The 27,920-nt window shown below is 40.5% G+C and overlaps 3 protein-coding genes and 1 long non-coding RNA gene across 11 annotated transcripts; 2 read left to right on the top strand and 2 right to left on the bottom strand.

Annotated features, from left to right (window-relative positions):
* The first annotated feature begins 9 nt into the window (after positions 1–9).
* On the top strand, positions 10–4,703 carry LOC130169900 (calcium release-activated calcium channel protein 1-like). The gene is made up of 2 exons (XM_056376948.1): positions 10–370; positions 1,640–4,703. The coding sequence occupies exons 1-2, from the start codon at positions 257–259 to the stop codon at positions 2,186–2,188; spliced, it is 663 nt and encodes a 220-aa protein (XP_056232923.1). The 5' UTR covers positions 10–256; the 3' UTR covers positions 2,189–4,703.
* Positions 4,701–9,421, bottom strand: LOC130169901 (uncharacterized). 7 transcript variants are annotated; one of them, XR_008827903.1, is made up of 8 exons: positions 9,149–9,357; positions 8,253–8,670; positions 7,357–7,393; positions 7,087–7,208; positions 6,875–6,975; positions 6,619–6,750; positions 5,237–6,499; positions 4,701–5,073 (listed from the first exon to the last, which is right to left on the bottom strand). It is a non-coding gene; the product is annotated as an uncharacterized LOC130169901 (long non-coding RNA). The 7 variants fall into 7 exon arrangements; XR_008827904.1 differs by having other exon boundaries at positions 8,265–8,670; XR_008827907.1 differs by lacking the exons at positions 7,357–7,393; positions 9,149–9,357 and adding an exon at positions 9,369–9,421 and having other exon boundaries at positions 8,265–8,670.
* A 1,520-nt stretch (positions 9,422–10,941) lies between these two features.
* On the top strand, positions 10,942–19,698 carry LOC130168939 (histone-lysine N-methyltransferase SETD1B-like). Of its 2 annotated transcripts, none has more exons than XM_056375299.1 (18): positions 10,942–11,001; positions 11,225–11,377; positions 11,515–11,619; positions 11,755–12,025; positions 12,119–12,231; positions 12,382–13,455; positions 13,574–14,278; positions 14,398–14,514; positions 14,613–14,691; positions 14,803–14,990; positions 15,077–15,215; positions 15,309–15,722; positions 16,061–17,080; positions 17,921–18,069; positions 18,151–18,279; positions 18,866–18,985; positions 19,233–19,370; positions 19,510–19,698. In XM_056375299.1, the coding sequence occupies exons 2-18, from the start codon at positions 11,240–11,242 to the stop codon at positions 19,681–19,683; spliced, it is 5,073 nt and encodes a 1,690-aa protein (XP_056231274.1). In that variant the 5' UTR covers positions 10,942–11,001; positions 11,225–11,239; the 3' UTR covers positions 19,684–19,698. The 2 variants fall into 2 exon arrangements, with proteins under 2 accessions (XP_056231274.1, XP_056231273.1); XM_056375298.1 differs by having other exon boundaries at positions 16,058–17,080.
* Positions 19,699–20,494: 796 nt separating this feature from the next.
* Positions 20,495–24,769, bottom strand: hpdb (4-hydroxyphenylpyruvate dioxygenase b). Its single transcript, XM_056375300.1, has 14 exons — positions 24,712–24,769; positions 24,509–24,535; positions 24,210–24,272; positions 23,775–23,879; positions 23,504–23,546; positions 22,830–22,912; positions 22,592–22,681; positions 22,396–22,499; positions 22,195–22,272; positions 21,453–21,615; positions 21,280–21,351; positions 21,075–21,197; positions 20,772–20,888; positions 20,495–20,631 (listed from the first exon to the last, which is right to left on the bottom strand). Exons 1-14 carry the CDS (start codon positions 24,712–24,714, stop codon positions 20,521–20,523), a joined length of 1,182 nt encoding a protein of 393 aa, XP_056231275.1. The 5' UTR covers positions 24,715–24,769; the 3' UTR covers positions 20,495–20,520.
* Positions 24,770–27,920: the final 3,151 nt, after the last annotated feature.

Here is a 27,920-nt window from a genome sequence, read left to right as displayed (position 1 = left end):
TGTGGGTATCTTGTGTTTCCTGATAGACTCTGACAGACAGTCAGCTGCTGCGGGAAAGTTTTGACATAGTTTGATAGCTCTCTGTATCTACAGATAATTATATGTTATCGTGTTGGAACCTCATTCCCTCTGTGCGCTTATCATCGGACATCGATTATCATACTGTAAATCAATCCGGTTTATAGCTTTATGTTTATTTAAAAAAGAAAAAAAAGAAAAAAAAGAAAAAGACCGGTCACTTGGAAGAACTTTCGGAATGAGTTTGAACGAGCACTCTTTGCAGGCTCTGTCATGGAGAAAACTCTACTTGAGTCGAGCCAAATTAAAAGCCACCAGCCGCACTTCAGCTCTGTTGTCGGGCTTCGCAATGGTGAGTTCGCCTCGACTCCGCTGGTTCTTGTTACAGTGTTAACTGCATGAATACACGCTCAGTTTAGGCCATCGGCATGTACCGCAGATACGTGACGCAGATTATTGTTTTCAAGCGCTGCGTCGCTCCTGCACACTAAAACAGGCCTAATGACGGCTGCTGTGCGCTGATATGAACTATCAACGACGCGTTTGTTTCCGTGAGGACACTGAGCAGCGAACGTGAAAACAAAAAGGTCACAACATCAGAAACAAAGGGTGGTCAGTGGGTTTAGTCAGGTGTGCCTTTGCGTGAAGTATCTCTCACGATGCAACGGTGCAGCACTAACGGACCGAGTGAAATAAGCAGTTTGTGTAAACTTCATAGCGCTTGCCACACGACTTCAAATCCGGTTTTATCTTCCGCGATAACAATTAGACCACACAGCAGCACTGCTGAGGCATCCACACACATTTTTCAACATACACATCAACACTACTTTAATAGCTTGTGCAAATATTTTTATTTGAAATTGAATTTAAAAAAAACAATGATTCCAATGCCATTACAATAATCAACAGTACACATTAAAGATTTATTGTGTATGCATTTACACAACATGTCATGCATTATCATACAATATAATGTTATAGTAATAATTTTCTCAGCCTTTAAAAACCTCTTACAAAAAGGTCTACATGCACATTCTTTCATTTACACCTACCACTGTATATACCAGACATTATATAATATAACAGACACAACTCAGCTCATTAGAATGACAACTAGGTCTATTTGTGAAAAAGTCTGTACTCTTTGTCATGTTTGGATCATCAGATGTTGTTTAATATTCAGTAAAACACCACAGCTGAGAACATTTTTATTATTACTTTTCATTTGGTTAATAAACTGCACATAGCTGCCTTTGCTGTATGGTGGAGATAGGGACAGATAGGGAGTGAGAGGGAGGGAGGGATCAAAATGACTATTGTTTGTGTAAGGTATTTTACATTTTACAGCATTTAGTGAAATCAAACTGTCCCCACTGAGAGATCCTTGGTTGGCCTTGGATCTCATTGTGGAAAGCAATGCACATTCACAGTGCATGTACTGTAAACATAACAGTCTTATTTACTGTATTACTGATCCAGAACAGTACTACAGTACAGGATTATTTGCACAGTTGATGGTTTATATTAAGCTATTAGGTGGAGCAGAATAGATTTCCAGTGGTGTATTAGCCCTTGACAGTTGCTGTGTTGCAAACCCTTTCCTGTTTGATTTCCCCAGGTTGCCATGGTGGAGGTGCAGCTGGAGCGGGATTACAAGTATCCTCCAGGGCTGCTTATAGCCTTCAGTGCCTGCACCACGGTTCTGGTTGCAGTGCACCTCTTTGCCCTCATGATCAGCACCTGCATCCTCCCTAACCTTGAGGCCGTCAGCAACGTTCACAACCTCAACTCTGTCAACGAGTCTCCCCATGAGCGCATGCACCGCCACATAGAACTGGCCTGGGCTTTCTCCACAGTCATCGGTACCCTCCTCTTCCTCACAGAGGTGATGCTCTTGTGCTGGGTGAAGTTCTTGCCCCTCAAAAGCAACAAAGAAGAAAACAACGGCACCATAAGTTCTGGTGAGGCCGCAGCCATCGCTTCCACTTGCATCATGGTGCCGTTTGGAATTGTTTTTATCGTGTTTGCTGTCCACTTTTACCGCACACTTGTTAGTCACAAAACGGACCGACAGATCCGAGAGCTGGAGCAGGTCATTCGGCTCCAGAACCAGCTGGATCACAGGGCTGAGAATGACGACCTGAAGGCGGCTGTTCATTTCCCTTGATTATAGCCAATCAGCATACAACTACAGTGGACATTCAGCAGTGCTTTTATTGTGAAATCTCCTCTTAAAGCTTTATTTTTAATGTTTATAAACTGTGCTCAGATGCCTTTTTTTTTTTTTCTTCAAAATTGCAATCTTCATCTATCGAGTGTTGCAGCTTTCGACTCAGTCCACTTTTGGATAATGCATGTTCACCAACTGCTACACATTAGATATTAGTAAAATAGTTTTACTTTCACTTGAAAGTAAATCATTTGCTCTCAGGCGCTAACATATAAGTGGCCTGCAAAATGACACATCATATCATATTATAAAATTACACATTTTAAGGCTGAAGTCTCTAAAGAACTTTGTAATGTGAAAAATGTACTACATAATAATGAATAATAAGTTGTTGTTTAGTTGTAAACAACAGTACAAAACAGCACTTAATTTCTTAGGACTTAAAATCTTATTAAGATCCAGGTCTTGATCCAAACAATGGCCCTAAATTAAAGGTGCACTTCCTTGTTTGAATGTGAGTTAACACGGCCAGAACTTCTTCACAATATTCATGTAAAAGACGTCTGGTCTAAGTCCAGGTAGATGCTTCAGTGGTGCTGTTCTTTCTGTGGTTTTTATTAATTAACTAGTCTATTGAAGCCATCAAACTTAAGTTTATTCTGTGCTGCTGATGGAGGTTTACTGTAAAACTTGTCGCCATAGCAGCATCCACCTGAGGCTTTGTAGGGAGCATTACCAAGCCTATATTGTCAACACAGATGTTCATATTCAAGATGTGAATTGTCTGAATGAAATATCAGTTATATTAGAATCACTGCTTCCTTTAAAACCAAAATTATGGCACAAGTTGCATCATTTTAAAATATTTATTAGTCCTTAGTGCTTTGATTTGGCTGATACACGTGTCTATCCTCAATGGACTTAATGGTTGCTTATGGGATATATTTGTATTTTGCCCTAGTTTACAGTTTTAGGTTGTGTCAAAGATTTGCAACTTTCCCTGTCCTGAACCAAGATTTTTCAGTCAGCATAGGAAAATTAAGCTTTGAGCAAAACATTGTTTAGATCTTTAACAAAAGAAATATGACATATTAATGTTAACATACATCAGTATTCATGTGTTATCTGAGGCAAAAGGAACTTCTCTTAAAAATAAATACTGGTCAGGGAATGCTTTTAACCAAATTGTGGTATTACAGTGCACATATTTTTATAGCAAGGTTTTGATGGGAATCAAAGTGAATATTTAAGGGCAGCATTTTGAGCCAGATGGTTACGTCTGTGTTTAAGACTCATTGTTCTTTTTTCAGAGGAGTCATTCTCTAGGAAACACAATCTCGGATAAAAAAATTGAGAAATTTGCTCGATCTCATGTTGCTTTTGCAATTATAACATATTGTAATCCAAAGAATAGTTACTGGTTTTGAAGAAGTATTTTTAAATGTGTTATTACAAAGCATGTGTGTATTGGAACTGTGTCTAAATTTGTATGTTTTGTACCTTTCATAGTTTACAAGTTTGAGCATGATCACTTTTAGGTTGTGGATTTTTTAAGGTGCGGAACATAGAGTGTGTTGTTTTTGTCCTGTGGCACATTGTTGAATTGTTCTACACGTGTTTGACAGTTTTCTTAACTTTTCTCTTGTAGTTAGTTTAAAATTAGTACATAAACTCAAAAGAAGAAATGTGTGCACACGGCATGTGTGATACTGCCATGATATATGAACATTTTCATATCCCAAAATATGAATCCCTAAATATGTTGAATTAGCAAAACACAACATGAGAATATGTTTTGTCTTTTGGTCAGCAAACACAGTACAACCATTTCTAATCTATGCCATGAACATGAGTTTGAATATGTCTCATGTGATTTATATTGTAACATAATACCAAGGTAATGCAGCAGTCATTAGTGCCATGTCAGTTTTGTCTGTATTAGCCACCCCCTATACGTGTTTCATGATGAGTCATGGTAATGTAATACCATCTGTAGACCACAAGCTCCCTAAATTTGGATTCAAATTCTCCTGTGCAGATAGTAACATCTCTGGGACACGTAGCAGAGAACAAGGAGCCACGAGGGGTTGGTAACTCTCAGACTGTTTAGTAAAATGATCATTACCCTTCTCCACACTGTTGTTTGTCTTTATGACTTTGTTACAGGAACTAAATAGACAGGTTAATGCAGATCGACTGCACACACTCTGGTACACTTGTGATAGGAATATTCTCTATGTGCCTTCTTTAAACACAGATCAATGCAAGCAAAGGCAAGTTTCTTTGGTTCATTATTGTGGTTTATTTATTTAACCCAGTGTGTGGAATTGTATATAGACAGGTTCCACTGCTTGTGTGAATACACAGCTTCAAAGTGAATTATCAGCAAATACTGTATTTTGAAGTTTTACTTATGTGTGGTGTTAGCAGCTCAAGAAGCTGCAGCTTTTTTCACCTGGTAAGTCTCTCCAGGAAATTTGTTGCCAGTTTGAATAAAACACATTTAAGATGATATGTCAGTGTTTCATTTTTATTTGTATATTTGCATTAATAGAAAACAAAAAAAGTAAAAATAAACAAACCTACTGTATTTTCGCAGACAAATGTATTTTAAACCAGGAAGTCAAGAGTGAACCCACACAGGAAAAGTGTCCGATCATGCACTTTCAGTGTAGCCTACGCTTGTCAGCCAGTCAGAGCCATGAGTGTGCATCACAAGGGACAAGGGACACAAACTCCCCGCTGTCTGACTTTTTCCTGTGCTCTTGTGGCCATTAGTGCTTGTTTTGTTCCTTCTCTAAATCAGTCGTCCACATTTCCCCGGTATTTGGCAGAGCCTCCAGGTTCAGCACAGCACAGATTTTCCTTCTCGCTTCTTCACCCTGTCAGAACAGAGTTTTATTCCCACAGATATGTTACTTTCCAATGATTTCATCCTGTGATTACACACTAATATTGCTTCACAAAAGTAATCCTAACTACACATAGGTAACAGCAAATGGTCAGTGACAACTGTACAGTTGCACTCCACTGTGAGTCTCTCACCTCTGGAAAGACTCCTTTAGTGTAAACTGTGAGTAGCAAGGTTTTCCTTTCTCCAACAATAACAACCTTGAATTCTTCTTGCTGGCTGGTGTTTCCTCTGCTTGCTCCTTATCCTTTCCTGGTCATGTTTTTTGGAGAGACAGATGGTGATGGATGCTTCCAGGGAACTTTTGGTCCTGGCAGTGTATATTGTGTGCTGTAGAGATAACCCAGCAATAAACTGCTGTAGAAGCCCCGAAGAAAGGCTGCATTACTTACAAGTCAGTTTAACACCACCATGGGGGAGGGTTAGGGTTATCAACAGATGAAAAGTTTTGGAAATGCTTTCTGGGACATCACACTTTGAAACACACACAAACAAATAGTCCCACCTTCTCCTAATGGACTGCTCCAACTCCTGTCTGAATATCTCAAGTGTTTGAACAGCGTCATATGAACTTGTGTTAGCTACAACACTGCACTGAATGTCTAATCATTACATCTATAGCTCTTAGCTATCTATAGCTATCTAAAGCTGATTATTATTATTATATTTAACAACACTATCATATCATATAATTTACTATATATATTGTGAATTATATTGTTTTAAATACATTGTATTATTATATAGATATACACATACTAATTGATATGTAAATAGATATTCCAAATGTATTGTATCTACTGTGACTCTTTGAACTGGATTACCAGACACTACACTATGCAACTCATCTGCAACCCTTTCCTATGGAGACGCTAAATTCCAGTAAGGTGACATTTTTTATCTTGTGCACACAAAATAATTCATGATAAATTCGTATGAAGCTCTAATGACTTAAGATGCACACAGTCACCACATTATGGTGCTGTTTGCGCCTCTTAATGTTGTGAAATCAAGACATTTTAGGTAGACATTTTATTTGTGAAAATGCAAAAAATTTAGATTTCACAGCTTTTTTCATGTCACGACCACGTTGGACCAGGTCCGGGGTCAAAAACCACGATATATAAACTGGTCAAATCTGGTAAAAAAATTCAAAAACTTATCTTGTATGTTGTTTTGCCTCCAAGGTCCCATTAGCATATCCAGTCCTGCTGAGATGGAATAATACCATTCGTGTTAGTTTGTGGCAATTTGATGAAATGCAACTTTTCATTCATTTTTATTGACAGTCATATTTGATATTTCATTTCATTCATCCGCTCTCCTTTTTGTCCTTTTCTTTTCTCATCTCTTCAGTCTCTCTTTCTTCTTTAATTGTGTCTTCTTCTCTCCTCTTACTGAAAAAAACAAATACAGACAAGGGAGAATAATAGTTAAATCCTCAGAGAATAACAGTGATCAAATTGATTATTCACAAGTATCATTTAATGTATATATGAAATCAACTGATATTTACCGCGTTGACTGAGAGAATTCACGTCATGTTGCCCTCCTACCTCCTCTCCTCTCCTCTCCTTTTTTTCTCATCTCATTAAAATGTATTTTTTCTTCTTCTCTTCACGTCTTTTCTTCTTTAGTTGTTTCTCCTCTGTAAAAATAAAAGGCAGATAAAAGGGAGTAATAGTTAAAAACGTCAAATAACTTATGAACAGATCAAGAGAAATCTGAACTTTATAAAATCTGGTAAAAACATCAGATAAACTGATATTTACCTTTTTGACTGAGAGGGTTCACACGTCATATTCCCTCCCACCTCCTCTCCTCTCCTCTCCTCCTCTCCTCCCCTCCTCTCCTCTCCTCTCCCATCATCCCTCTAAAAGGAAAATTAAACACAAGCAGATTGTAGTTAAAAACTGTAGAGATCAGGTAAAAGGGGGTTTAATTGATCACTGCATAAAATCTGATAATAACATGAAATATTTACCTTTACATGAGAAGGTTCACTCTTCATGTTGCCCTCCCTCCTCCTCTCCTCTCTTCTCCTCTCGCTTTTTCTCATCTCATTATAATGTCTTTTTTCCTCAGTTCTTTAGTTGTTTCTTGTCTCTATAAAAATAAAAGGCAGATAAAAGGGAGTAATAGTTAAAAACTTCAAATATCTTAAGAACAGAACAACAGAAAACTAAACTTCATAAAACCTGGTAAAAACATCAGATAAACTGAAAGAGGGTTCACATGTCATATTCCCTCCCACCTCCTCTCCTCTCCTCCTCTCCTCTCCCATCATCCCTCTAAAAGGAAAATTAAACACAAGCAGATTGTAGTTAAAAACTTTAGAAATCAGGTCAAAAGATGTTTAATTCATCACTGCATAAAATCTGATAATAACATGAAATATTTACCTTTACATGAGAGGGTTAACACATCATGTTGCCCTCCCTCCTTCTCTCCTCTCCTCCACTCCTCTCCTTCACTCCTCTTCTCTCCTCCTCTCCTCCTCTGTTCTCCTCTCTTCCTCCACTCCTCCGCTCCTCTCCTCTCTTATCCTCTGCTCTTCTCCTCTCCTCTCCTAACTGTTATTGAGCACCCCTGCTCTGAAGTCCCTGTCACTGGAGACTCCTGTTGGTCGAGGGTGGGCGTCGACAGACATATGAACCCCCTTGACATGGTGTCGCCATCCTTTTCTTTTTCCGACACAGAGGAGCTTCACGCTATCCCTCCCAGAAAACACTCGCTCCATGCAGATTCCCTGCCTGAGTCATGGTGCAGCAACAAGAACATCATACTTACCAGAGCACTGACCCTTAATCTAAAGCAATATAATATCATTCAATTTCATTCAAATCAATTAAATCAATGAAATAGATTCAAAGCAACTCAATTAAATTCAGATTAAACTGATACAAAGTAATTAAATTTAAAGCAATTGAAGTCAATGAAATTCAAATTAATTCAAAGACATTCAATTCAAAGAAATTCAAAGCAATTCAATTCAAATTGATAACTGATTCAAATGCATTCAATTCAGATGCATTCAAAGTAATTAAAATCAAATTGATTCAAAGAAATTCAAAGAAATTATGACACATTTGATTCAAATGCATTCTATTCAAAGAAATTCAGTTCAAATGAAATAACTATGGCGCTTACCTTGAGACTTACCTTGAGGATTAGCCTCAGACTGTAAATAAAACTTTTTAAAAGGTCTCTTGCGCCCCATGCTGTCATAAGGCTCCCTCCTTTCCATAAGAAGCCTGACGTTCCTCGCCCAGTCCGGCTCAGGGTGGCTCCCAAACAGCCCAGGCTCACTGGATGACTGGGGTGACTGAGGTCCTGCAGGAGGGCACGCCGCCAGAGGCTCAGTGGGTGTCACAGCAGCCTGGGAGGATGAGCCAGAGTGTGAGGGTGCGGGGCCAAGTGGGGATCCAGGGGAGGAACCAGATGGGGAGCCATGTGGGGATCCACTGTTGGAGGCTGGTGCTGGGACCCTACGGCGGATGATCCGTGGGATGTTTGGCTGGGTGGGGCTTTGAACGAGGTCCGTTGTCGAGGTGTATCGGTGCTCCATCTGAAGGTGGAAACAAATACAACCTTCAGACGCTCCATATCACATAAACAAACCATGAACTGTTTAACCATAATTACTTAATGGAAATGTCATCACATCATTGAAGTAGCACAATGCATTAACACTCACAATAAAACTCTAAAAATAACTTATGCATCAAATTATACCCAGGACAAAGTGCATGAGTACTTAAAGTAAACACAAATAGGTGAGTGTTACTAGTGAAAGAGGCCTTAAAGTAGGAGCACCAATAAAGTGTACACAACACAGTTTATTGTAACATGACTGAATACATGTTAATGGCAAAATTCAATCAGGATCTACTTGTGAAAACTGATTAAACAGATTAATTATTTATCATTAATAATAATTAATAATAATAACGAATGTTTTAGTTCATATTTGCGCCTCATTTGTAACTAAACACATAAATACGGCATAAGTTAGCCGTAAACAACTATACATAACGTTATCTCACGTCTTTCTTGAAAAAAGTCCTCTTGTCAGTGACAGTAGGTCGTTAGGTGCAAAAAGTCGCAGGTGGATTTCTCCTTTTCAACGAAACTTTCGAGTGAAAGTCGAAATGCCTGTTTTTTCTGATTGTTGGACGGTTGTTTACTTTCAAATTGATGATGTGGTCCAAATGATGCACCTGGAAACCAAACAGGGCGACCATGGAACGTTCACGTTCATGTTACCTGGACAGGTTTCCTCCATCAACATGGCGACGTCCGGACAAAAAGGAACAGAGTTCAAACCCATATTTAAGTTTACAACGTTGACCACTCCTCCCACCAGTAGAAAAGATGATCTTGTATGTTCTCTTGCCAGTTTCCCATTAGCCCATCCAGTCCTTCTAAACTGAAATAGGCTAACACCATTTATGTTAGTGTGTGATAATTTGATTAAACACATCTTTATTAGAAACATCATAAAGCATTTAATGTAGAAACCTGGTCTAGCATGTGCACAAAATTAGGCCTAAAAATTATGTACATATGTGCAAAGTCCCATATACTGAATTTATTTGAGACACATGACCTTGCATAGGGATCAACAACAAACAAATGATCCGCTCATTGCGGATCATTTGTTGGAAAGATAATTGCAAATAATATGTTAGATAATATAAACAATATGAAAATAATGTATGAATTGAGTTATGTTAATTGGTGTCAGGATGTGGGCACTGACCTGGTCCTATACAGCTGTATGACATCTGGGCCAGCTGTTTTACAGTTCTTCTCTTGTTTTGATGCGTTTTTATGAACAACAGGCCCAAATTTGAGGGAAAAACACCACTGAAAATGAAATATTTTCTGCAGTTTGTTTTCTCCATATGAGCACATCATAGATGGACAACTATAATCTCTCTGCAGATTTTCCCAACTCACATTATGCACAGCCTTATGTGAATACTTTTACCTTTACATTACCTACAGCATATCTGCATTTCATATATACTCTCTTTACCCCTGTCTTTTGGCAAATGCCAGGTAAACAACCTGGTGTGGTCCTTCATATGTGACTATACTGAGTATGGAGTCAGCAGTTATCAAACCTCTGTGAAGTCTGTACTTTGTTAGATGTTTTACAAACTGTGTTTCCTACGTGATACTTGTAGGAAAAGTAAAGGGAACTGTGCAAAGAGAATATGAGTGTATTTGAAGCTGTGATCATTGCATAACTGCATTTGCAGAAATGCATCAATTCAATGGAGAAATATTGTCTCTGAAAATGAACTTACTCCTTGTAGACAAGTTCAGCTTAAATTAAATGTAGTTGAGCTTTGTTGCACTTTATAACACTGTCTGTAAAGCTTGTTTTTGTCAAAGAATAGTGACCAAGATATGTACTGTGTGGGCCATTTTACATTTCAGTGCATTTTCATGAACGAATTGAAACATTCATTCCAAATGATCGTAGACTTATTTTTGACAATTCTTGCTTCTTACTTCTCATCCCATGGGTCAGTAACTAGGGTCAACTATTGGCCAGTTTTTACAACCCTCTTCAAAGGGGGAGAGAAACAATTAATTTAATGATAAATGTTTTTTTTTCCGATTTTAAATCTATCTTGTCTAATCTTTAAATCTCTGAACACTGTTATTCTCATCAGACATAGGAAAAACTCTTTTGTTTTAGGTTACAACGCCGCCTCTTTTCAGTACAAACTTTACAATTTGTGTGCTCTTCCGCCTCGCCAAAGGATCTATATTTCATCCCTGTCTGCTGGCGGATGGATCTGTCATCCAACCTGGGCGACGTCAACGAAAATCATAACAGCTTTTCCACAATGTTGCTCCATCAAAGGATAAAACTTTGGTACAGGTGAGCGAAATACAGAATATTTTTATAGACTTAACTTGGATTAATTGGATAATGTTTCATTTTACAACCTATTATATTTTAGAGAGGGATAACGTTACAGGTGATCCTCTCCATCACCTGTCGGGGCGTGTTAACCTGCGGTGGAGGACTAATGTAAGCTAGCTAACAGCTTCACCTTGCTACTAAATGACAGCGTAGGGGTGTTTATCTGTTTTATTTACAGGTTTTGACGAATGTAATGGAAAGCGAAAAACAAACTACTGAGAGAGAGACGCCGCCTCAGCCCTGGAGAAGTTGCAAGTTGATTATTGACCCTGCATTGACAAAAGGACTGTACAAAGTGTACCGTTATGATGGACAATACTTTAACATACCCGTGAGCATTTTTAAATATCTCTTTATTGTCTGTCTCTTATAAATAATAGCGTTTAAGTATATTTTCCAGCTATAACGTTGTGCCAAACAGGCGTATATCTTTCCCATTATAAGGATGGGTGTTGTTTACCTCAACAGGTTGAGGACTTAGGTCTGTTTCCTGTTGATACTGTCAGAGATCCTCGCATCTGCCGCCTGTGGAGCAAAAGCCATAAGAGTGACCTTTCAGTGCCTAAATTTAAGGTAATTTTTCAACATAATGGTAATAATGAATAATTAATAAAATACTACTACTACTAGTACTAATAATGATATAAATAAATAATAATAAAAAAAAATAGTAATAGTTGTTTTTGTTGTCCACCTATGTCTTTTCAGGTTGATGAATGGTATGTCGGCCCTGTTCCTCCCAAAGAAGTGACATTTTCCAGGTTGAATGACAATGTCAGGGAGGCCTTCTTGACTAATATGTGCAAAAAATATGGGAATATTGAAGAAGTGGAAATATTCTACAATCCTAAAAACAGGAAGCATTTAGGGATTGCAAAGGTTATCTTCGACACAGTGCGGGCTGCAAAAGGCGCTGTCCAGCATCTCCATCAGACGTCAGTGATGGGAAATGTTATTCATGTCGAAATTGATCCTAAAGGTAAAGCTGATATAAGGAATACCTTGCATTTATATATGGTGAAAGTGCAATAGTTGAATGTGTTGACTAACTGTAATATGTAACCTTCCTCAGGGGAAAACAGGGCGCGATATCTCCAGCTCCTCTTATGTGGCCTTTATACTCCTTGGACGTTGCCAGTGGGCAGCAGTGAACAAGCTCTTCAAAGCTTGATCAACAGTTTGCTGGTAAACATTTTAAAGCTGCTTGTAGTGGTTTGAACATCAAGGTGGTTGTCTATTCAGTATTTATAAACCAGCTGTGAAATGAATGGGTTTTTTAAGGATAATATTTCCCAGTTGTTTTCATGTTTTCTCTGTATTATGTTTGTCCTACAGGGCAGTGCAGCCACACAGCGACAGGGAAGTGTCTCCAGCCCCACCAGCATTGCTACACCTCTCTCTCTGGACACAGCTTACTCCAGTATTTGGCAGGATACGCCTTGCAGCTTTGGGCTTACACCACATTCTCAGGGAACCCCCCACACTCCCTGCTTGTCTGCGACTCCTCTCTCCCAGGACTCTTGCTACTCCAGTCTTCAGGCGACTCCGGTGCTCCAGTTGGAGCCTTCAACCTATAGTGTTCACAAACCTCTAAGACGAGAGCTCTGCCATCGCACACCCGCGAGGTATCATAGGAGATCTGGTGAAGTCTCAGATGTCAGCTTAATTTTGAAGCATTGCCAACCACAGCCACCGCACACCCTCTCTACCCAAATACAAACTAGCAGCCAGCAGCTTGCACTGTGGGGTCACAGTGCACAATCCTCCACTCACAATGATACAGAACCTTCCTTTAACCTTGCTTCCCCCGGTAAAGAGTCCAGAGACGTCGTCATTGATGCCTCTAAGACTTTACCTCTGAACTGTAACTCTGTCAGCATCCTGAGCATTAATTTCACATCTGACCAGCAGACAGCAGCGTCCTTCCCCCCTGACGACCACGCATGCATAACAGACTTATCTCCATCTGCTGTAAACTGTTTCTCCAGCAGCCCCCAAGCAGAGGTAGAAAGTTTGGATTCCCGCATTGAAAATTTGCTGATAAACAGCCAGAGCACTGACCCCTCATACTTTGATAGACAGACTTTGCAGGCTGATGTGCACTTTCAGGACAGCCCAACTTCACCTTGCTCAGCTAATAACTCCCCTCTCTCAGATGACTCACTTGTTTGCACTTTGATTTCTCCTGGACCACTTGCAGGCAGCAACCAGCAATCCAACAATGATCTGGTGAATGTCAGTCTAACATCTCTCAACGAAAATGAAGATGATGAAACTACTCAAGCTGTTTTTTTTCTTAAAAGAAACTCCCTATCTCCCACTCCATCTTATCCCACGCATTTCGAAAGGAGGGCGCACATAAGCAACGAAAAAGATGCAGAAAGGTTCCAGTCATTATCTGTTCCAAAGGTAATTCCTCTAGATCTCTACATACATCACAATAAGAAAAGTAGTAGTTATTGTCTATTTAAAAGTGTTTCTGTTGTGCTATAATTCACCCACTGAGATTTCTCTGCATCATACTCAGGAGCATCATGCAGCAGATGAGGATGAGGAGCAAACAACCAACAGACAATCTGGAGCTCTGACACCAACAACAGACATCTCTCTTCCTCATTCCTTGTCATTTTCTTCTCAACACCTTAGACCCAAAGCTCCTCCTGCCATTCCACCAGTCACCCCTTTCCCTTTCCCCATCCCACCCTTTCCTCCATCTATTCCACCAGTCCCCCCTCGCCTTCCAAATGGCACCATCCCCATCCCACCTCCAAGCTGGATCCCCCCTCCTGGCCATCACATCCGCATACCCATTCCTCCTCCTCCTATTCCACCTCCTCCTTCTATTCCTCCCCCACCCCTTTTTCTGGGACCCCCTCCACCTTTGATGGTGCCGCCCTCTGTTCCACCTCCCATGCACTCGTACCCTTTACCCATGCAGCCCGAAGGCCGTTTGGATAAGGGGAATCCTCCGAAGCATGGCAGTGCACCTTTACCATTCCCTCGACCACCCTGGCCCGCTCCACCTTTTCCCAGGTTTAACCCCTTTGTGCCACCACCAGACTACACGGTTGTGCGGGAAGACCCTCACAAGGTCACAGCAGAAAAAGTTTTAGAAGTCCTCATGGATGAGCTGAAGTCAATCATTAAGAAGGACATTACACGTAGAATGATTGAAGGAGTGGCTTTCAAGGCATTTGAGGACTGGTGGGACTGTCAGGAGAAGAAGACAAAGGTAAGTTCTTCACATTGGTCAATGAAACCACATGTATTTTCTGTGTCCGTTGCCACATTTTAATGGCAGTACACTTTTGGACTCAGTAACTTTATTATTTTTGTTGTTCTATTCATAAGATACAAGTTTCTCCTTTGAAAAGTGGATCAGGAAGTGTGGAAGAGACGAAGAAACAAACAAATCCCCTCAGTCACATCAGTGGCCAGGGCCAAAAGCCTCCACTACCGTCCTTCAAGGTAAACTACTCTGCTCAGTGTACTATGAAACACACCAGCATTTAACTTCTGAGAGACACATAATTTAATGTAATGTAAAATAACTTATTGTTATGCAGGTAAAAAGGAAAAGAGCCGATGATAGTGCTACTATAAAAGAGACAGAAAATGTGTCGTCCTCTACGCATGAAAATTCTGGTCAGTGTTTTTAATGCTCCTGACCCTCATATACTATATATTAACTTCTTCACCTGTCTATTCTCAACTAAAGCTTGATCAGCTATGTTTCTCTCTTCCATGGAGCTTTAGATGTGAAACAGGGGGATGACACAGTGAAACAGAAACGCAGACACGCAAGACCACACGAGCTTGACAGTGATGATGATGATGATGATGATGTTGAAGGGAAAGAAGCGGCTAACCCAATTCAAGATGAAGAAATGACATCAGATAAAGCTGAGGATATTGTGCCAGATGACGATGCTCCTCAAAACCTGGTGAATAGGAATTTTTTTAAACTCTGAATTGCATTGTGGTGCCTCTACTTTGCTATCAGTTTTTTAAAAGAAAACTTTTTATTTAGTGTGACAGAGATCATGATGATGATGATGATGATGACAGTAATCATCCCGAGGAAGAAAACACAGTGGCACAAAAACACTTGGAGGATCAAGTAGCCGTCATCTCCCACATTAGTGATGGAGCGCAGTGCTCAGATGGCGGTAGGTCATGATGTAATTTAGTTGAAACGCTGAAAGTTAATGAAGAATCACGTACCTATTAGTGAATATTTTTGTTTCTGTTTTCAACTACAGATAGTTTTTCAGAGAGCTGCTCCTCAGGGGAAAGCGAGTACTCGTCAGACTTTGACTCTTCGGACTCGTTATCCTCAGAGAGCTTTGAGGACTCGTCCTCCTCTAACCTCAGTCCCGAAGATGAAGACATGGAGAAGGACGACGAGGACGACAGGAGTGTCGAGTGTATCGTGATATTGTCAGATGAAGAGTCAATGGAGCTTGGGCCTCCCCTTAACTCTGCCGCCCCGCTAACCCCTGGTGCTCAGCTAGATCTGTGCATGCAGGACTGGTCAGACCCGTTTCAAAGGGGGGAAAGAGAAGAGAGCCAGTACACATCCTGTCAACAACACACCTGTGACATGGATGCCTTGATGGAGCTCCAACCAAGAGAACCCCAGGACCTACAGCCTCCGTCACCTCTAGGACTTCCAGGTTATATGTCCAGCATGCTGTAGATCGAATTAGTTGACTGCAGCATGATTTTCCAATAATGTTTCATGTCGGTCAAAGTTTATGAAATTGCTGTGCAAAAATTCCCTGTGATTTTCCCAAATATTCTGGCAACTAATGAGGATAAAAATAACTATCAAAGTATTAACAGATGTACATCTAATGACTGAACATTCAGCATGCAGGATTTTAATGTTCACAGATTACCCTTGAAACATTTTTAAAAAGCTGTATGTTCTATACATAATTTAACAAAACCATTGAATGAATGATGTAAATAGGATTTTGTAATAATTCTTTGTTATTTATCTGTGCAGCAGTGGAGCCAGACCTTGATGTGGAGATGGAGAGCCCTGAGTGGACGGTGGAGTCTCTAGAAACCATAGAAAATCTGAGGCCTCTCACTCCGACTGGCTGCCTGGTGGACAGTGACCCTGACCTTCTGATAAAAAGCAAACCAACATCTCCTGCTGTGGAGGAAGTGGAACGGCCACAAACACCAGGGAAGGGCATAGTGGCTGAACTGGAAAGTGAGGACTCAGATGAAGTCTTGTCCCTCTCTCCAGTGAGCAGTGAGCTTGTTCTAGCTCCCTCTGATCTCCCAGCAGCCCCATACCTATTCTACCAGGATATACCTAAAACCCCTGGCAGAGAGGAGAGAAGTGGATGGCCTCAGCAAGGCTCTGGGAGAGCTCCAGCAACACCTGGCAGAGCGATGACAATGTTAGACGGTAGCACAGTGATGTGCCCACCTCTTAGCAGTCCTCCACCTATTCCATCCCTGTCCAGTAATCCTTATATAACAGCCCCAAAGACTCCTGGAAGAGACATTATCTTAACCCGAATAGCAGACGCCCACAGGAGGAAAACGCCAATGGTGGCCTCCTCCTTGTTGTTTGACGACTCTCTCGGAGGCTCTCCCATCACAGTGTCCTCTCCATGCAGCCTTACTGAATCCGCATCTGACATTGATGATGGGAGGGGTGTGTGGATCAGTTCATGTGTGAGAGCGAAGCCCTTGCAGGGACTGGAGAATATGCCCGGCCTTTTGGATGAGGAGAAATCCTTATCTAGGCGAAAACAGTGGAGGAGGCTAAAGAGGAGATGGAGAAACCACCATCAGCAGAGATCACGTAAAAGAATCACTGGTTCACTCTCCTACCACAGTCGTCCTCACAGGTGGCGTTCACTGTATGAAGAGGGGAGAATCCTTCACAGTGTTTGGAAAGAGGGTCTGGATGAAGAAGATGCAAGGCTGCTGCAGAGTACATATGAAAGGCTGCACGAGCAGGATAATGGCTTTGGGTGGCTCAGTGACACTCTCTGGATACCTCACCCTCATATCCTTTTTAACAGAGTCTCATTTTAAAATGAAATTAGATCAGAGTGAGTTTACAGTAAGTGAACTAACTGATAATGTATACATAGTTTTGTTTATTTTATAGGTTGCACTGTATCGTGCACAAATGACTGCGATTAATTCCATAATGTTTTATATTTACTCTGGAAAAAATATTACGTTATATTTAAATCCTGATTTTTTAGAAAAAATATTGAAACCCCTAACATTAAAATGCTTAAGGTACTGTTATTAAAACATTCATTTACAAATAAATGATGAATTCTGATAAATCAGTAAGTGATTGATACAGAAAAGTAATATATGACACATATGTCCCTGTAACAAGAGTCATGTTGCCATATAAACATGTAATCTATAAGGGGATATGTTATTATCACATCCATACATCCTCAGGATTTATGAAGTTATGAAGTTTATAACATATATGAAAAACCTATGGTAAAATTTATATACGTACATATTTAAAAAAAATCTTTATGATGAATTTTTATGTTATTATATGTTACTACCACATATGTTAACAATATGAATTCAATTCATATCTGCAAGTTTATTTAAACAACATACATATAAAAAATTCTATATGCTCATGTGTGTTTCTTCTTATTAATTTCTCATTCATTTTAAACTTGTCTATCTCCCCATTCTAGGAAAGTGGTGTCAGCGTTTGGAAATATATTAACAGGCTTTGGGATGGATATATATTTACGTAACATACGTGTAAAATATATCATATATGGAAATTCAATATATGCACATATACTAAATTTGCATTGTACTGTTAGTTCTGTGCTTGACATCCTTAACTGTTGCTCACTGACTAAAGTCCTCGTAGAAAAAAGTGAGGAGCACAAATCCTGGCAGCGAAATCACAGGACCGGCTCTGCTCGCAGCGAAGGCTTCTATAAAATCAGCAGGAAGGACAAAATGAAATACCTCAACAACACAAGGCTGCTCAGTACTCAGGTATTAAAGAGGGAAAACTGTGATGATCTCACTGCCCGGTTTATTCCATTCGGTGTTTAATGTCAACATTTATTCCTGCAGGGAACGTCCATCCCCGCCCAACAACCGACCTCCCTGCTGCGTGCTGGATCTGACTTCAGGTCTGAACAGCGCCGCCTGCTGTCCTCGTTCAGCTGTGATAGTGACCTGGTCAGGTTCAATCAGCTGAAGGTAAGTAAGGTGTTAGTATAAAGACAAGCACACTCAGTTGAAAGCCCCCATGCTTTCCACTTGAAAGAAGCTTATATAAACCTTTTAAATCCAAAGAATTTGATAGTAATTACTTGACAACTGCTAGCATTCCCAAACTACTTATTATATTGTTAGGAACAATAAAGTCTTTCATCAGTATGTAAGTCCTGGACCGCTCTCATTAGATATGTATGTTTGTATGTAACTTGCTTTTTATAAGTGCACGTCCCCATTTGCATATATGAAAAATATTAATACCAAAGCTAGGCTCAGTTTACCTATATCACCAAAATATATATATATATATATATATATTTTTTTTTTTTCTCTAAACCCTGGTGGTATCTAGCCATTCTGATATTAGATTGATAGATTTAAAAAAGGGTCAAAAGTCTGTCCAGATGCACAGACTGTGTTGTGGTCAGAATTTCCACCCAAGGTAGAGCACAGTTATTTGAATGATTACCTGAAATGAGTGAACTGTCATGTCAGTGTCTGCAGCAGAAGGAGCTTGTTTCTCATTTTGACATGAAACTCTTTGTCTAACTTCTTTTTCTTATATCAGTTTCGAAAGAAGAGGATTTGCTTCAGCCGGAGTCACATCCATGAGTGGGGGCTGTTTGCCATGGAGCCTATAGCTGCGGATGAGATGGTGATTGAGTACGTGGGCCAAATCATCAGACAGGTGAGACGAACATAAACTAATGACGAAAAATTCATAGATGCAAGCATCTCCGCCATCAAATGCTGCAGACGAACGTAAACAAACCACTATCCCCTTGACTGTTTCTGTGAATTGGCCCAGTGGCCCACTGGGACCCTCTGGTTGTTCTGGGTACTTTCCAGGTGTGTGAATAAGAGTGTTAGTGATAAACAACCCTATAAGATAAACACAACCCATGAATAGGTGTATCTGTTGTTTTTTTCCTTAGGTCATCGCTGACATGAGGGAGCGGAGATATGAGGAGGAAGGCATTGGAAGCAGCTATTTATTCCGGGTGGATCAGGACACCATCATTGATGCCACTAAATGTGGGAACTTAGCCAGGTTTATCAACCATAGCTGCAATGTGAGTACGAGCTCCTAGGGCTGTGGCTGGAGATTGAAGTGATTCTGAATAAGATCAACATTTGTTTAATAGGATCCTAAATGCTAAATAACTTCACATTCTTATGAAAATGTTTGCACTTACTTTTTTTCTCTTGCAGCCTAACTGCTATGCTAAGATCATCACTGTGGAGTCTCAGAAGAAGATAGTGATATACTCCCGGCAGCCAATAAGCATCAATGAGGAGATCACATATGACTACAAGTTTCCCATCGAGGAAACAAAGATTCCTTGTTTGTGCGGAGCAGATAGCTGCCGCGGCTCCTTGAACTGATCTCTAAGGAAGTGTCCTGATTATGTCATGAGAACAGAGTTGCCTGAGGCACTGTACAGTATGAACACAGACTGTGTCAAAAAAGTCATTTTCACACAGTAAATCAGAAAAGCACTGCAGCATGCTGGAGAAGGGCTATCAGGCAATCATGAGTTTTATAAACTGCCCTAAACAGCACTTAAGACTGGAATGGGACCAAGCACTTGGAGCTTTGCTTTTTTTTTTTTATCAACAGGGGTCTGACATGGAATGATAATCGCAGTTAAAACAAAATGTTGTGGAAAAAGCTGCATCATAAAACACTACATTCGGTTGTACATTACAGTTTATTGCAACCAATTTTTCACACATTGCAATTTTTGTCTTCCAACATTGAGGGGGAAAATGGGCACACCAAACATCATGCTAAAGGCCTCTGCTACAATGAAATGTCCAAATGATAACATAAATGTATAGTTAAATGTTTTCATTTATGAGAGCTTAAATGGTGTTTTGCTTGAGTCAAGCTTGTATCAATAATATTGGTTGTGTTTTTAATATTTTTTAATAAGAAAGCGTGGCATTATGAATGTTAAGCTGTGATGTACTCTTCTTAGTAATGAAGTAATAAACTCTTAATACTAATAAAACATGCAAGTAACAAAAATATCAAAGCATAAAAGCATCAATAAACGTGTGCGTGTGCACTCTTACTGTCTATCGCAATATCAGAACGTTGATGTGGCACATTATCAGTATAATACTCTTAGGAAGTAAACAGGACCCTCGATGGACAGTGTATTTTCATTAATAGATGTTGAGATTTTTCAGAGGTAAAACGTGAATATAACGTTGGCTTCACATGTTCTTGGAAACTCCATTTGGTGTAAGGATAGTCAGATTTCCTCTGGCGTGTTGATCGCCTTCAATGGCCTCAAAAAGAGATTTGAAGTTTCCTGCGCCAAAGCCCTGTGGACAAATCATATGTTTAAATTACCGCTATTCTTCACCTAGAACAGATATTGTCTTGTCAAGACACTGAATGTCCTGTAAAATGTAAAACGTGTCTCCCTCTGTAAAAGAGTTCATCTATCCAGCGGCGCCCTCACCTGGTGGTTGTTTCTCTGAATGACTTCCAAGAACACCGTGGGGCGATCCTGAACTGGCTTGGTGAAGATTTGAAGTAAATAGCCATTGTCGTCGTAGTCCACCAGGATCTTCAGCTCCTGTATATGAACAAGGTGACAAGATAATATTTGTCTCTCGGGAGGAGTTTCTCCATGAGGTTGTTGAAAAGTAGTATGTGCACATTTTGCTTTTAAAATCACTGATTAGAAAGTAAATTCACTTGTCTTAAGGTTTGACACAGCATTGTTCCTCCAAGTATGTTAACATATGACAATAGCTCTGACCTGCAGGACATTCAGGTCCTCTGTGATTTTGACCTTTGACTCTTTCAACCTCTCCCTGAGCTGGTCGTAGTAGGTGTCCGGCACAGACATGAACTCCATCCCACGCTCCTTTAGGTTACGAATCTGCACAGACGGGATTCATCTGATCATTACTGTTGCCACTGCATCCACATACAAAGCCAAAGAGAGCGTTTCATGGACTTACCGCAGTGATGATATCTGATGTGTTCATGGCTATATGTTGCACTCCTGGACCTCCATAGTACTCCACGTACTCCTGTAAGTGCAAACATAGAGAAAAGATACTTGCTGTTTAAAAATGATTTTACAAATAAGTTGTGTCTAGTCCACATATTGTTTAAAGTGTGAGGAACATGCCTGGATCTGAGACTTTCTGTTCCCCATGGCAGGCTCGTTGATGGGCATCTTCACAGTCTCCTCGTAGTTTGCCACTACGATGGAGCGCAGGGCACTAAACTCTGTCTGAAGCTGCTTGTCATCCACTGACCAGAAGCGGTGAAAAAGAAGGTTCCTCTGATACCTGTAAGATCGTGAACCAGAGAGCAGACAAACATCATGCTGGGTCAAACACCTGTGGTGTAAACGTATATTTACCGTATGTTACATAATCTGAAATGCTTAGTGTTTCTGCTTTTCACTGGTGTCTTGAATTGATTCAACCATAGAACCAGAATTACAGAATTGCAGCCTGCTAAACATGAATGAGTGACAACTGAGCTGGCTCCATGAGGTTCACATGTGAAAACCTCCAGGGTCATGTTACACCCCTCTTTACAGGATCAACCAATGAGCTTGCTCATTCAGAGAACTGCCTTTCCCTGCCTTTTCGTGCCTAAATGCCTATGATGGGTTAACAACAAAATCCAGATGTGGAGGGCCACTGGAGACCCAAATTAAAAAGTGCAAAGTCACGCTGATCCTCCAGTCATGCTAAAAAAAAGAGTTATGTAAGAATCAGACAGCCTTTGACTCCACCCCCACCCCCCAACCCAGTCCTCCTAACCACCACCACTGTTACTGTTGTAAACTGCATCACAATACAGAGGCATGAACAGCAGTTTTGTTGTTGCATGTTTTAGACTCGCTTTAAGTCCATTACCATTCCACTACTGGAACCATCTCATCGTCTGGTTGGTTTCCCACAACGTGATCAATAAAGTTCAGTTTTCCACTTGGCCTGTGTGCAAGGACGAAAGCAAAACCACACAAACACATCATTCATTAGTTGGCATTCAAATGGAAACAGGCACTTTATCATCTTATAAGTGTAGCAACACCAGAATAACTTGTGTTTACTCACAGTTTGGCTAATAAAGGGTCCTTGAACAGAGAGGGTTGGAATCCCGGCAGAAACAACCCACTGTATCCTGTCCTCTCCACAAATGTGTGTGTGGTGTCACCGTACTGCAGCGAACAAAACCAAGTCGCCTCATTACATAGTGCTAAATTGAAATAGCAACTGAAATGTTCAATGTAAATTCATAGGTTTCTATTACCGTTTGAAGCACGGCCAGCCTGACTTTACCGTACTTGTCCTCCAGAGTGCGAGGCTCTTTTACAATAACTGCACCTCGCTCACGGGCTTTCTGCGAGTAGAGAAAATGTGAGTGCATTGAAAGCAGAAGCATTCATCTAATAGAATTCAGTGCCAGCGATTCAGTGTAGTCTCAAAAGTGAATGTAGTGTTACTAAGTAGCTGAGAATGAACCTGCCAAATAAAACCTGAAGCATTACCTGCACGAGGAGGTCACAGTCCTCCACTGTAAATGCAACATCCTTCACTCCATCGCCATGCTTCACCAAATGATCTCCCATCTCTGAGAAAAAGCCAAACATAGTCTCTTCTTGATTTGGCCAAGTATTTCAGTATTTGTCGGGAAATGTTTTGCACAATTCTTCCTTCTTCAGTTGTTTTTACTGATAATTATGGGAGCTCAGTGTTCTTCTAGCAGACCATTAAGGTATCAGTAAATTTATGTGAGGTATGAAAATGTGTATTTTTATTAGCCTGTAATCACAATTTAAGTATCAGAGAACACAAGCCTTGAAAGGGTGAAAGGTCATTTGTAAAAAAAAACAGAAAGGTTAAACAAAATAGGGAAGAATAAATTCATCACACGTGAGAAAAAGTGATAAAGTTCAGTGGCCCATTTCTCAAAATAGGTACATGAACAGTGAATTGCATCATAGCAGCTCCTCTTTTTGTTGTGGCAAACCAATGCATTTATTACTCCTGTAAACTGTGTCACTCTTTCTTTGTAATTGCTAAAAAAATGGCTCACAAAATTAAGGTGAGTGAAAATAAATAATATTTTTTCTTATTCTTGGCTTAAAATTCCTCATCATATTATCATCAAATCATAATCATCAAATCATATTATGAACCCAGCCCCTGATCAATGACGTACCTTTGTTTCCAGGATTGAGGGCAGATGAGAACACATAAATGATCTGTCAAATACAAAGTGAAAACGTTAACATGTTAAAAGTGAATCTTTCCCGCATGAATCATTTAATTTACTCAGTACAGAGCTCAAATCTGGACCTTTTCATATCTATATATTGACAGTATAATCAGTATAAAAACAGTGTTTCTCATTTTTGTTTTGTTGTACTACAGGAAAGCTTCTCATTTTCCCGCTGTGTCCTTCCAGGCTTAAAGCGCTGACGGGTCTTTACCTTTCCTTGTTTGACTGCATGGGACACCACTTCACGGCTGCCTGTCTCCAGACCCTGGTAAGCCAAAGGTTCAAACCCCAGCTTGTTGCAGTAATACGATGCAGCCTGTTGAAGACAGTCATCACAGGAGATGTTTCATTTCCATGCTAAACCATAATTAAGAATGACTACAAAAGGTTGGCTTTAAACTGTCTGATAGCGCCATCTCCTGGTGACTAGGGAGCTTTAACTGACAGTTTTTTGCTGTGCTACTTGAAGGTGGGAAAATTAGTATGAGGTCTGGGGTATTGCATGCTGTGTCCCCTCCACCCCTCTGGAGAGCCAATAGCCTGGCTGAGTGTGTAGTCTACACCTTCATCTGTGAGAAAAGTTGGTCAGAAAAAAAACATCATGTACCCAAAAAAGTGGAGAGTGAGCAGGTATGAGTTAACTTACCTGTTTTGCATTTCCAACCCAGAATGTTAAGTGATCAAAGCAGAGGAACCTGCCCTGCTCATGCTAAACACAAGAAGACGTAATGATTTAATAGATTAGTCACTGATGGATTTCGTTTTTAGGCTTTTGTTGTAATTAGTTAAATCACATAGTGAAGTGTCTCAAGCGAAATGATCTCTAACAAACGTTGGATTGGTGACATGACATTAAAACCTTTGTTTTAGTGTCCTCTGATCATTAACAGCGGCAGTTATTTAATAACATCTGTTCAGGGAAACATATATGATTAGGTTACCTACCTTTTCGCCTTTGTCTGTGTATGTTGTCTATAATCCAAGAGCATGTCACAAAGTCATTATATTACTATGAAAACGAATAGCCATGCAAAAAATACACTGACAAACATTCTTATGTCTTTTTAAATGTAAAGGTGACACGTAATAATGAATCTCATAGTGTAAACAAGCCGACTAAAATTATACAACAGTAACTGGTAACTTACCATCTTGCGCCCTGTGACTTGACTGATTGTCAGAGTGAAATCCACAATGAACCTCTGAATTTAAAAGCTGAGAGGGAAGTTTCTAAATCAACGCCCACCAGTGAGGAGGGGGTAGTGGAGGAAGACGAGGAGGAGGAGGAGGAGGAGGAGGGAGAGTACTGATGCTTGGTGCGCTTTTGCTGTTATACAATGATTACTTGGGGAAAACATGTCAACATACCACAGGTCCTATTATCACTTAATTCATTCAATTAATGAATTCAGTTTAATGTCACTGACTGTGATGCTTACAATAAATTACAATATTAAGAAATATGTCTGTCTAGAGACTTGAGGTAGATTTAAGTTTGCAAATTAAAAAAATATTTTTTTCCCTGCTCCATAATGCATCATAAAGATTTAGATATGAATAAATCCTGACTTTTTATCTGCAAAGTGACACCAAAAACTGTTTGTAAAAACAGGTTTAGATTTACAGCTGCATTCTTCCAGAAGAAGAAGAAGAAGAAGAAGAAGAAAGCCCATATGTTAGCGTTTAGTGGCGAGAGGAGGCTCACTCATGCAGGACTCTCATTGGCTCAGTGGTGTTGAGCTAAGTGAACCCCTTGAAATACCCTCATCCTCATCAATCATCCTCAAAATGTTTCTGGAGTATTCCTTAATTGTGATTTACTCCAGTTATAAAGACTATTGTTGAGAAAAGGTTATCCTGTAATAATGTTTGTGAAAATGGTATTCAGCCATACAAACATCTCAAGAAAAACTGTCAAAATCAAACTGATCAATAAATACTCTGAATGCTCATTTCAAATTCTATAACTGTGAAGGATAGTCGTTGGTGTGAAGAGAAGACTAATTAAATCAAACTGCTCTTAAACCACAGTCCAAACAGGAAAAGACTTTTATCTTCAGTCTCAACACCAAACAACCACACTCTCTTTCCCTAAAAGAATCCTGCAACACACAGATGCAATCACAGATACGGCAGAACCTGCCAGCTGTGACCCCACAACACAAAAGAGTTGAGATTTCTACAAGGACAGAGCATTCATCAATTATCTCTGCCCTAAAACTTTACTTTATGGTGCAAGGAAACAATCAGAACAACCTTCAAGCCGTCTGAGACAAGACTGCACTACATGCGCACGCAAGCACACACACACACACGTGCACACACACACACACACACACACACACGCACGCACGCACGCACACACTCACACACACACACACACACACACACACGCACGCACGCACACACACACACACACACACACACACACACACACACGCACGCACGCACGCACGCACACACACACACACTCACACACACACACACACACACACACACACACACACACACTAGGATACACACATCCCCACTGTGACCTTCTGCAGTAACAGGCACAGAACCAAGACCCACCCCCCTGACTTACAGACTCAAAGACAGTATCTTGTTGTTAAATTGCAGTTTTAGATAAAAATGAATGTGTATAATATATTAATAGTACATTATAATAACACATCATTTTAATGATGCCTCTTTAGTTTTTGCTCATTTAGTTATTTATTTATTATTTTGTTTTTTGTCCCAATCAGCAGGAATCTGTGATTATATCAGCATCCTTATGAAATCTATTTTTGATAACATGTTAAGTTGCACATATTGATGAACAGCCTTACGTCAGTGTTACAGTTTTCTACATTCCAGTAACAGCTCACTAACTGCTAATGAGAATTCGGAGCCCACCCCTCGGTGCTGCTGCTGCGACTCTCCCCGAGGATCTTTGTTTTTCATGCTGCTGTTACCAGGAGGCCTGCTGTTGTCATGGGAAACAACTACACACAACAGATTTGTTTCTTAACTGTAGCTGTTATAATTTAATAGAGTGATATGGGAGGTGTAGTTTGTTGTTGTGGTTTAAGTGCCACTCGAGTTACATTGACATTACACTTGAGTGCTGCTTTACCAGAGAGAACTTATTCCAGCCGTTTAATCTCATCTGCCTGTAAATTCTGAATGTTGATAGATTTGGTCATTTAACTGGTTTAACTTGCATTCATTGCTGTTGCACCACCAGTGTTTTCCTTATACATTACACTGCATTACACGAGACTGGAGGCCTAAATCCCCTGATGTTCAGTCTCCCTAAGGACACACACCTCAGTCAATTAGGTCCTTCCCACGTCAGCACTTCTCACATAATTGTAGTATCTCAGTTCAAGATACAGCTGTCGAGACAAGGAGCAAAAATGAGTGAATTATCTTCTGAAACAAATCCACAGATACTGGTGAACGGTGAAGAACAGGAGCAACAGCGGGGCGCTGAGGCTGCTACAGTGGAGGAGCAGATCTCTTCTGTCACTCTGGATAATCAATGCTCGCATGAAAAGGAGACACAAGCCAAGATGCACTCTGTTCTCCAGCAGGTACGTCAGCACATCAGATCACAAGTGGGTGCGAAGGCTCCGAAGAGCAGCATACTGGAGCTAGTGAAAAGAGTCAAAGACAGGGAAATGGAGATGGCACAGGTGAACAGTGAACCTAAGGGCGAAGATGTCAACAGTGAAGAGAAGAGGCAAGCAGAGATGTCGACAGATGAGAGCAAAGATGAGACGGATCTGAAAGAGCAGGAGCTGTGTGCACGTTTTGAGGAAAAGCTTGAGGCTAGTAAAAAAGCCTTGAGGGATGAGTTTGAGGAGCAGATTTCACAGGCGCGTAAAGAAATGCAGGACTACACTGTGAAGGCTCTGAAAGACTTGGAGTGTAAGATGAGGAGCTGGCAATCCCACAGTCAAACACACACACATCTCAAAGAGCAACAGGAGAGCAAAGGTGCAGACAAGAAACAGAAGCCTCCAGTAGCTCTTTCACTGGCGTCCAGAAGAGGGAGAGTCCTGACTCGGACCATGACCACCATCATCCCTAAAACATGTGCTCCCGTCATCATCGGCCCACGAGCCAAATCAGAGACACTGGCCTCCTCGAAGGGCGTGAGCTCTCGATTTCTACCCAGAGATCCAGCTCGCTCCTTAGCAGGAAATAAGCCGTACCATAGCCTCAAGCCACTCCCCCCGGCTTGCCCCCCACTGACTCAGCGCAAAAAGTCGGTCGGTGCCAAAGCTAAAACAGGAAACTGAATCACCTCTGGAGATAGAGGAAATCTTGATCATTTATGCAACTGACCTGACCAACAAACCAAAACCAT

Source organism: Seriola aureovittata, chromosome 5 (genome assembly GCF_021018895.1).
Source record: "Seriola aureovittata isolate HTS-2021-v1 ecotype China chromosome 5, ASM2101889v1, whole genome shotgun sequence".
NCBI lineage: Eukaryota > Metazoa > Chordata > Actinopteri > Carangiformes > Carangidae > Seriola > Seriola aureovittata.
This window is presented reverse-complemented; position numbering and strand designations above follow the sequence as displayed.